General features: G+C 53.3%; 1 protein-coding gene across 1 annotated transcript; it reads right to left on the minus strand.

Moving 5' to 3' along the window:
• Positions 1–413: 413 nt before the first annotated feature.
• On the minus strand, positions 414–8327 carry GABARAP (GABA type A receptor-associated protein). The gene is made up of 4 exons (XM_083472939.1): positions 7909–8327; positions 3157–3235; positions 2721–2839; positions 414–1010 (listed from the first exon to the last, which is right to left on the minus strand). Exons 1-4 carry the CDS (start codon positions 7996–7998, stop codon positions 942–944), a joined length of 357 nt encoding a protein of 118 aa, XP_083329065.1. The 5' UTR covers positions 7999–8327; the 3' UTR covers positions 414–941.
• Positions 8328–9969: the final 1642 nt, after the last annotated feature.

The raw sequence follows: 9969 nt of genomic DNA on the forward strand, positions 1-9969 counted from the left end.
ACTCAGGATCTGGTCCTGGGATTCCAGTCTAGAATATCTATCCCTGGGATAGCTCAGTCAGTACAACATGAGACTCTTGATCTCAGGGTTGTGGGTTCGAGTCCCACACTGGGCGAAATGTTCCTGTATTGCAGGGGGTTGGACTAGATGACCCTCGCGGTCCCTTCCAACTCTACAATTCTAGGATTAAAAGTAGCCAAGATCGCTGCCCCCCCATCACCCATTCATTTGGCAAACCACTTTGAAACCGGATCCTAAACCCCAAACCCCTGCCAACAGCATAACCCCACTGCTACAAGTTCACTCCCCAAGTATTTGCAATTTTAAATTCCTAAATTCCCGATTAACACCAGGACGCAGATACCTTTCCCTCAATCAGTACAATCACGCAGAAAATCTCGAGAGGCTCAAAATTTCTCTTTATATATATATTTTTAATTAGCATTCCCCATCCCCTCTGGTTACAGAAACTGCCAGGCAGAGCACAGCCCTGATAGGAGCAAACTCAGGGCGCGGTAGTGAAGATGCAAGACTGAAATGGGGGAGGAAATTTTTTTCCCTGTTCGGTATTTGAGGCCTCTTACCCCTTAAAAAAAAATGGGGGTGGGGAAGAGAGAGAGAAAGGGGAAAATGGTATATGGGAGGGAGATAAGGGGGGGGGGAACCACCAAAAGAAAAAGAGGTATTTTATTTTAGCCACAACCACCTCAAAGAAAGCCCAGAGCGAGGGGAGGGGAACGGGAGGAAGAAGTGTGATTAGGCATAAGGGAAGGAGGTTTAAAGGATGGGAGAGAAGGAAGGAAGGAAGGAAAGAAAGAAAGACCCTCCCCTTCCCTGGGACAAAAAGGCTCTTTAACATAAAATCAACAACAAACAACAACAAAAAGTGCAGGTCCCTTCAGGAGCACATGCCCCCTGGTGGCAGCAGGTGGAGGCACGCCTTACATGCTGCCATAGACGCTCTCATCGCTGTAGGCAATGTACAGGAAGAAGTCCTCCTCGTGATGTTCCTGGAAAGGGGGGCGGAAGAGAAAACACTGGAGTCAAGGCATAATTCGGGCAGGGGTACAAGCAGGCAGAGCCCAGGGACAAGGGTGCCAAGGTTCAAATCTTAAGCCTTTCTGCCAGTTCAGAGTAGACCAGCCGGAGCCCTCTACTTTGCAGAGTCCTCCTCCTGGTACTCTTTCAGCAGTTACAAAGAAACACCATTATATTTAATTCTAAGTGTATGACTTCTGCATCCGGTTCCAGTTGGTGGAAACTGCGGTTCCAGCACAAGACAAGAGTCAAGTATACCCTCCTAGAACACAATCTCAAATCACAAGTTCCAGACTAAAGTACATTCCTGATGTTGCTCGTGAAAATGCACCACATGGTGTCTCTATCACCTTATTAATATTGTTATTATGTTGTTATTGGGATGCGGGTGGCGCTGTGGGTTAAACCACAGAGCCTAGGGCTTGCCGATCATGAAGGTCGGCGGTTCGAATCCCCGCGACGGGGTGAGCTCCCATTGCTCAGTCCCTGCTCCTGCCAACCTAGCAGTTCGAAAGCACGTCAAAGTGCAAGTAGATAAATAGGTACCACTGTGGCAGGAAGGTAAACGGTGTTTCCATGCGCTGCTCTGGTTCGCCAGAAGCGGCTTAGTCATGCTGGCCACATGACCCGGAAGCTGTATGCCAGCTCCCTCGGCCAGCAAAGCGAGATAAGCGCCGCAACCCCAGAGTCGGCCACAACTGGACCTAATGGTCAGGGGTCCCTTTACCTTTACTATGCTGTTATTATTGGTTTCTATTTGTTGCTCATATAGGATATTTCGTTTTTTAACGCTTGATGCTTTGCTGTGTTTTTATATATGTAGTAAAGCCGCCCAGAGTGGCTGGGGGAACCCAGCAAGATGGGCGGGATATAAATTAAATTATTATTATTATTATTTACTTCCCAAGCATTTGGTAGTTCCACTGCCCTGAGAAGTTCATGGGGTGGCGGCCCAGGAGGGAGCCTGGTCTATGGCAGCTCCAGAGGAGGGGAACTCCCTCCCCAGAGAGATGTGCCAGGCACCTTCACTGTGCAGCTTGCAACACATGCTGAAAACACCCCTCTGCCCTGGCCTTTGACAGCTCAGGTGCAGGGTGGTGTTCTATGCTAGCAGTGAACTGAATTGAATGGGCTTTAATTAATATCCCTATAACCTTTAATGGGTCTACTCGCAACAAGACTGGCATTGAATACCACCACTTGCAGTTTTAATGACCCGCCCTCTTCTTTGGCCTGCAGTTGCTTTCATGATGGGTGGAGAAGAATATAACAACAATTCCCACCAGTCCAGTCTGGGACTGCTGGGAGTTGTAAGTCCACATAAGAAACAGATACCAGGCTCAGTGGACTAAAGGTCGCCAGCAGGTAATTCAACCCTAATTCACCGCTACCTCTCCACTCCCACACATGGTAATACAAATTTGCTCCACGCTTTGGTTTCGGCAGGGGGACAGGGATGGTGTGGCAATGCCTCCCCCCCCCCTTTTCCCTTCTGAACGCTGCAGCCGGTTCAACCCCTCTCTTTTAATTCCCCTAGTTTGTTTTGTTCTTTTCCAGCCTGTTTGTTACCCGTTAATTGAACATTTCAAAGACTGTTGCAGAGTGTCACTTCTCAAGCGATGCACATTTTCTTAAAAAAAACAACAACAAAAACCTGTGCAGCAGACATAAGGCGCACCCACCTGGTAGAGCTGCCCCATGGTGGCGCTGGTTGGGGGGATGACGTTGTTGACGAAGAAGAAGAGGGCGTCCTCTGCTCGGAGGTGGATTCTTTTCCGGATCAGGAAGTAGAACTGCCCAACTGGGGGTGAGAAAGGGGGAGAACGGATCTGTTAGCTGAAGGAGCAGAATAAAACTACAGAGATTGAGGCGAGATCTTGACATGCCAACAAGATACACCCGTTTCATCAGGTGCCACAAACCTAGGTCTCCAAAATCAATGGGGCTTGCCCAGACAGCTTCATCCAGCGCTTCACTTGACCCTCCGATGTGCGGACATCTTGCCCCCTCCCCTTACCAAAGGATGAAGGAGGAGATGACCCCCCCTACTACCCCCTCCTACAGCCAGCTGCCCCAATCCTCAGGCTGGGGCCCTGGGCCCTCCAACTGGGCGCGTACCTGTGAGGTCTGACGGGACAAGGTATTTCTTCTTGTCCAGGTCTCCTATCCGGGCCTTGGGCGCCTTTTCCACAATGACCTGCAAAGTTGAGAGAGAAACAGAGGCTGGGTCAGCGACGGGCAGAGAGGAAGAGTTCACGCAGGAGCACCAAAACATTTCCTAATTACAGGAACGGTTGAGCAACCGGACGAGTTATTCGAGGAAGAGGCGAGGCCGGCCGGCCGGCCGGCCTGCCGAGAGAAGCTTTTGCTGGTGACAGTGGGAGGTTGGAAAGCCGGTCACAGCAGGGCTGAGACAGCATGAATCATGGGAGGCCTTGAGAAGATGGGGGACTGTTTCAGAAGGACAGAGCCTCAGAACACCGGTCCAAAGCAGAGGTCAGGTTTAGGACGGAAGAGCCCGCTGGATCAGGCCAGTGACCCATTCAGTCCAGGATCCTGTTCTCACTGTAGTAAACCTGGAAGCAGGATTCGACCACAAGAGCCCTCTCCCCTCCTGTGGTTTCCAGCAGCTGGCATTCGGAAGCACTGCTGCCTGCCTCCAGCAGTATAAGTAAAGCATAGCCATCATAACTAGTAGCTGTCAACAGCCCTCTCCTGCGCCATGAATTTGCCTAATCCTCTTTTAAAGCCATTCAAGTTGGTGAGCTGCAAAGTTTAACTTCCTTTTATATGTCCTGAATCCTGCCCAGGAATTTCCTCTGCCTGGCTAAGTGTAAAGGTTGCAAGGAAAGCAAACAAACCGAGAGGCGGCAGAGACAGCCTCATTCACAACTATTCTCAGAAGAGAAAGAAAGAAAGAAAGAAAAGTTAAACATTTGCACACAGGGGAAGGCGAGAGGCTCCCTGAGATGATTAAATGTCACCAGAGATTTTTAGGACTTCTTAGGATGTCAGTCCCAGCGCTCCTCCTCCCAAGCAACCTGCTAAGGCAGCCTTCTGCCTTCTGCAAAAGATTGCCAAGTTTTCCTTTCAGTAGCCGAGCTCCTGTGCTTTTAACAAATAACAGGCAGGCAGAAATTAAACAGGTGTATCCCCAGGCTGGGGCAGTGGCAGGGAAGGGAAGCATCAGCACCTGCTGAATGGATCCTTGTCAGCCTGGCAGCTCATAAAGGGACGAGATCTTTGACCAGGAGAAGGGGGAACCCTTCATTCCAAGTCTGACAGATCACCCACCTTTTTCGGGGCGGGGGAATCAAAAAGCTTTCCGTTTGTCAAAACCTTCATGCAACACAGCCGAGGAAGCCTGGGAAAGAGTCCTGAGCCTCCATAGCCTGCATATGAGGCCCTAAGGTTCCTCCAACTGCACATGTGCTTGAAAGGCTAGTTTTGTTTTTCTTTTCGATGTTAGTCGGGGATGAGTTCAAGTACTCAGATACCAGAAGCCACGTGGAAACCCTCCGTCAACCGGGAGCCCTCCAGGTTTGTTTTGGACTACAGGTCCCATCAGCCTCTGGTGGGAGTTGCACTCCAAGACATCTGGAGGGGCACCAGGTTGGCAAAGGCTGTGTGGGATAAACAACATTGGCAACATGGGGATAACATGTTAGCCACTCTGAGCCTGGATTTGGCTGGGGAGGGCGGGATATAAATAAAATTTTATTATAATTTTTATTAACAACAGAGTCAAGATAGATATGTTCCAGACGGCTTTGGGAGAGCAGTCGGCAAGCAGGGGTAGCATCTATGTTAAGGATCCCCCATTAGAAAAAGATGGGCCTGGAATAAGGCCTCTAGCTTCCCCCTCCCTCACATTATTTACTCATTACATTGGTATTCAACCCTTTTCTCTGAGGAGCTTGAGGTTAGTGCCACAACGACCCTGTGAGGTAGGGAGAGTGCCTGGCTCAAGATCACCCGGGGAGCTTCATGCCTGAGTGGCGATTTGAACCCTGGTCTTCCATGTCCTAGTCCAACGCTCTAACCCAGGGGTCACCAACCTAGGGCCCGGGGGCCGGATCCAGCCAATTGCCTTCTGAATCCAGCCAGCAGACGGTCCGGGAATCAGCGTGTTTTTACATGAGTAGAATGTGTCCTTTTATTTAAAATGCATCCCTGGGTTATTTGTAGGGCCTGCCTGGTGTTTTTACATGGGTAGAATGTGTGCTTTTATTTAAAATGCATCTCTGATGCATTATTTGTGGTGCATAGGAATTAGTTCATTCCCCCCCCCCCACCTAAAAAACAATATAGTCCGGCCCACCACATGGTCTGAGGGACAGTGGGCCTCTGCTGAAAAAGTTTGCTGACCCCTGCTCTGACCACTACGTCATCTTGGCCCACATTAGGTAATCAGGACGTTCCATTTTGTTCCCCTGGAAAGGTTCCTGTGCCGTTACAGGGTTGCAAAATGGAGAGGAAGAGATTCTCAGACATCGTGCGTCGGGGGGGGGGGGGAGCTCTGCTTTCATTTCTGCAAAACCATCAGGCAAAGCGATAAGGGCCTCAGACCAGGCCAATCTGACTGTGTGGCAAGTCTGTTTTCCACCATAACCACCCAGAAGAAGGGGGGGAGGGAGGGATGACACCACAAAGCAAAGCACCGCCTCCCAAAATTCATCTGTGATGCCATCTCCCTCACTTCCTTCAAGACCCACTTCTGCCTCCAGTTCCCGAACGCAACTGTACTCTGTAGAGCGTATCGGTGGCGATTATAAAGGAGAGAGCTGCAGAAAGGAAGTATACAACCTGTCTCGAGTCTGCTGAATTTAGGGCAGGCCATAAAACAAAATGAGGAGGAAAGGAAAGCTCCCGTTCTCTGGCCGCAGTGTTATTGCCACTGTTCCCCATGGCACATGTTCCCCATGACAACGCTTCATACGTCTGGCAAAAGTGGCGTATGAAAAAGGATTCTGCGAGCACATTTAAAGGTAAAGGGACCCCTGACCATTAGGTCCAGTCACAGATGACTCTGAGGTTGCGGCACTCATCTTGCTTTATTGGCCGAGAGAGCCAGCGTACAGCTTCCGGGTCATGTGGCCAGCAGGACTAAGCTGCTTCTGGCAAACCAGAGCAGCGCATGGAAACGCCGTTTACCTCCCCACCGGAGTGGTACCTATTTATCTACTTGTGCTTTGACGTGCTTTCGAACTGCTAGGTTGGCAGGAGTAGGGACCGAGCAATGGGAGCTCACCCCGTCGTAGGGATTCGAACCACTGACCTTCCGATCGGCAAGTCGTAGGCTCTGTGGGTTAACCCACAGCGCCTCCCGCGTCCCTGCGAGACGTTTACTCCAGCCTAAATCCCCCAAACTTGAGTGGGGCCGTCCTCTTTGGGAGCGAATCTTAAGCCTGCAGGCGAAGGCACTCTTTTCAAGAAGTGGGGCCTGCTGGGTCTACCAGAACTGCACGGCTGCAGTTACCTGGGAGTCACAGCGCACAATAGTGGGAATGCATGGGCATACGCACAAGTGCAAGCCTGTTTAAAAAGAAAGTCCCAATTTCTTGGGGTAACTGCGTTAGGCTGCTGCAGCCAGAACAACAGGGCAAGGCAAGCACATTTTGCCAACGTGGTGCCTGCCTAACAGGAGCCGAAGCCCAACATCTGGAAGGTACCAGGCGGGCCACGGCTGGCGTCCGCTTCCAGGACCCTTTCCATCCTGTGACAAACGTCGCTGGCCTTCAACATGCCCCAAGTCCCTTTCTGTATTTTCAAGGGTAACCCAATCCCTGTTTACTCCAGAGAAGCAGCCACCCCCTTCCCCACCAATACTACCCTCCCTCGGCACCGAGGAGATCACTTCCGCTTGTTGTTTGTCTGCTCACAAGTAAACTTTGAGGGAGGCGCGGAAGTCGTGCTTTTGCTCCCGTTTTGCTCCCGCCCTTCCTCCCAAAGGAGCCCCTATCTTTACATATTTTAAAGCTGTCCTTGTTTTGCAAAGTGGGGAGGGGCGCCTGCGTGAACAAAACAAGGGGCGGGGGGGTTTCCCCTCCCTGGAACTTCCCTTTGCCCTGGAAGCGGGGGGGGGGGAGCGTTTAATAAACGGCGCATATATTATTCTTCCTTTTGTTTTGTAAGCCGCCGGGGGAAGTTTAATGCACTATGGGGGCAGCACACACACAAAAAAAAACCCAACAGCAGCAGCAGCTGGGGAGGGGGGAGGAAACAGGACTTTGGGGGTCCATTTCCCCCCCCTCCAGCTGGTGGAGGGTGAGGATGACATATTCCAGTGATCGCTGTCCGCCGCCCTTTGTTTTGTAAGCCGCCCGGAGCGCTTTGTAAGACACTGGAGGGCGGCGCCAAAAAAAGGGAAGCAAAAAGGAGGCTTTTGCGGGGTCGGAAATCCCCTTTTGGATCAGAGGGGGGAGAAAGGGGGGAGCGCGGGGGAGGAAGGGGGCAAAGGGGTCTTTCTCTGAGGGCCTTTTGGGGTTCCCTCCCTGCGAGAAGCCAAGTTACAGGGAACCAGACACAGGGCCTTCTCGGTGGTGGCACCTGCCCTGTGGAACTCCCTCCCACCAGATGTCAAGGAAGTAAGCAACCACCAGACTTTTAGAAGACATCTGAAGGCAGCCCTGTTTCGGGAAGCTTTTAATGTTTAATAGCTTATTGTATTTTAGGGTTTTGTTGGAGTGGCTGGGGAAACCCAGCCAGATGGGCGGGGTATAAATAATAAATTATTATTATAAATTATTATTATTCTCTCTCTGGGGCGGAGGGATACTGGAAGGGGCGTTGTGCCGGGTTTGGGGGGGTCCTTCTCCCTCCCCCCTTTTTTCCTCTTCCCTCCTCCTCGCGCGCTCCTCTCGGACTCACCGGGACTCGGTCCGGGTACTTCTTTCGGATCTTCTCGCCCTCCGAGCGGCGCTTCTCGAACGGGTGCTCCTCCTTGTAGACGAACTTCATGGCGGCGGCGGCGGCTGCTGAGGCGGCCGGGCGAGGAGGCGACGGAGACGGACCAGCTGACGGGGCCGCGCCACACACAGAGACTCGCGCCCTCTCGCGCAGGCGCGCGGGGAGACGCCTCCGCCGCCGCCCCTCTCGCTCTCGGGCTCGCGCGCGCAGGGATACGCGGGGGCGGGGCAAGCCTGGCTTCCGCCAACCGCTGCGCCGGAGGCGTAGGCGCGGCCCTCGGAGGCGGCGCCGAGCCACGCCGCCGGCGCAAGCGGAGAGCGAGAATACGGAAAGCCGTTGGCGGCTCCGCTCCTCGCGCGAGCGTCCGTTAGAAGGCGGGGGAGGAGAAGCCGCAACTGAGGGAGGCTGTGCGGCCTCCGCTTTTCCCCGAGCGAGGGCGCTAGGCCCGCGGAGGAGGCGCCGTCACAGCCCGCCCTGCGCTAGTCGCGTGGCTGTGAGGGCGCCATTTCCACGCGGGTTGCGCAGTTTGCGGCAGAGAGGGGGCAGCTAGCGCTGGCGGCGTAGCGGAAGGCGGCGGGCGCTTCAAGCCCCGCCGGCCTTTCCCAGCCCCGCAGCTGCCTGGTGGTGAGGTCCCGTCGCCGCCCAGGGGCCGGCCCCGTCCGTGAACCTCCCTCGCGGCCCCCGGTGTGGCGTCCAAGCGTTACGTCAAATGGGATTCACGAACGCGACCGGCGCCGCTGGCGTGCCGTGTTGACACCAAAACAAAGTAGTCCGCGGGGGGCGCCGTTCCTACTCTCTCTTCGAGGAAGGGGGCGCGCCGAGGGGGGTGGGAAGCGGGGCGGCCGAAGGCTCGGGCAGCCCAAGCTGGCGATGTAAAACCGGAGGGTTTTGTTTTTGTTTTTATTTAAAAAAATGAGGTGCGGAAGGATCGGGAGGCGACGGCGGCGAAGCGACCCGTCATGTGACTGACGTCAGCGGAGAGGAATTGTCACGTGTACCCGCCCCGGAAAACAGTTGCGGCAGGCGGGGGAGCCAGTCACGTGAAGGGCGACCAATAGGAAGAGGGGAGGGGAGATGATAGCTTCCCTGTTGCTCTGGCAGGACGCCTGGGACCCTGCCATAGAGAATAGGGCCTTGCCTTCCTCCCCCCTCTCCCCAAATGGAAGCCTTGCAGTGCCAATAAATAGCCTTTCTCAGGGACAGGAGGATCCACCGGGATCCAGCAGGGGGCAGCTTAGCTCAGGCACAAAAACAGGAGGGGTGGGGGGAGGGGAAGAGGATGCTTTGCCTATATTTGGGGAGAAAGCTTCTCCATCCCCGTTTGGATACTGGCTGGTGGGGAACGAGCCCCCAGCCAAGCTTTTGAAGTGGCCCAGGGAATCATATAATAATAATTTATTATTTATACCCCGCCCACCTGGCTGAGTTTCCCCAGCCACTCTGGGCGGCTTCCAATCAGGTGTTAAAAACAACACAGCATTAAATATTGAAAACTTCCCTAAACAGGGCTGCCTTCAGATGTCTTTTAAAGAGAGGATAGCTGCTTATTTCCTTCACATCTGAAGGGAGGGCGTTCTCTGAAGGGAGAAGGCCCTCTGCCTGGCTCCCTGTAACCTCACTTCTCGCAGGGAGGGAACTGCCAGAAGGCCCTCGGTTCAGGATCTCAGTGTCCGGGATGAACGATGGGGGTGGAGACGCTCCTTCAGGAAATGCATATGGAAATGCAAGCAATTAAATCAAACCTCAACACCTCCTGAGAAAGCCTCCTCCCCAAAAAACCCCACTCAGAGGCTGGCTGGCTTTCTTCCTAAGAAGGTGGGTTCTACCTTTCTCCTCCCCTTCACTATCTGTGCCACTTCCTAGCAGAGGGAGGTACGAAGAAAAGCTGAAGCAAAAAGAGGAGGAAGAGAAACTAGTTAAAGGAACCATTTCTCTGCAAGCTGCAGCCTGCTTTTCTAGAGCGCAGGAGAAAAGGAGGTGGACTAGTTACCCTAGAATACCAAAACCAGGCACCAGGGGATA

Source organism: Podarcis liolepis, assembly GCF_965112155.1.
Source record: "Podarcis liolepis genome assembly, chromosome: 13".
Classification (NCBI taxonomy): Eukaryota; Metazoa; Chordata; class Lepidosauria; order Squamata; family Lacertidae; genus Podarcis; species Podarcis liolepis.

Bases quoted from the DNA above. Each gene is read 5' to 3' on its own strand.
- GABARAP (XM_083472939.1), bottom strand. From the start codon at position 7,998: ATGAAGTTCGTCTACAAGGAGGAGCACCCGTTCGAGAAGCGCCGCTCG. The intron at 3,236-7,908 runs GTGAGTCCGAGA...TCAACTTTGCAG, and splicing joins AGTACCCGGACCGAGTCCCG to GTCATTGTGGAAAAGGCGCC. The intron at 2,840-3,156 runs GTACGCGCCCAG...TCTCACCCCCAG, and splicing joins TGTCCCGTCAGACCTCACAG to TTGGGCAGTTCTACTTCCTG.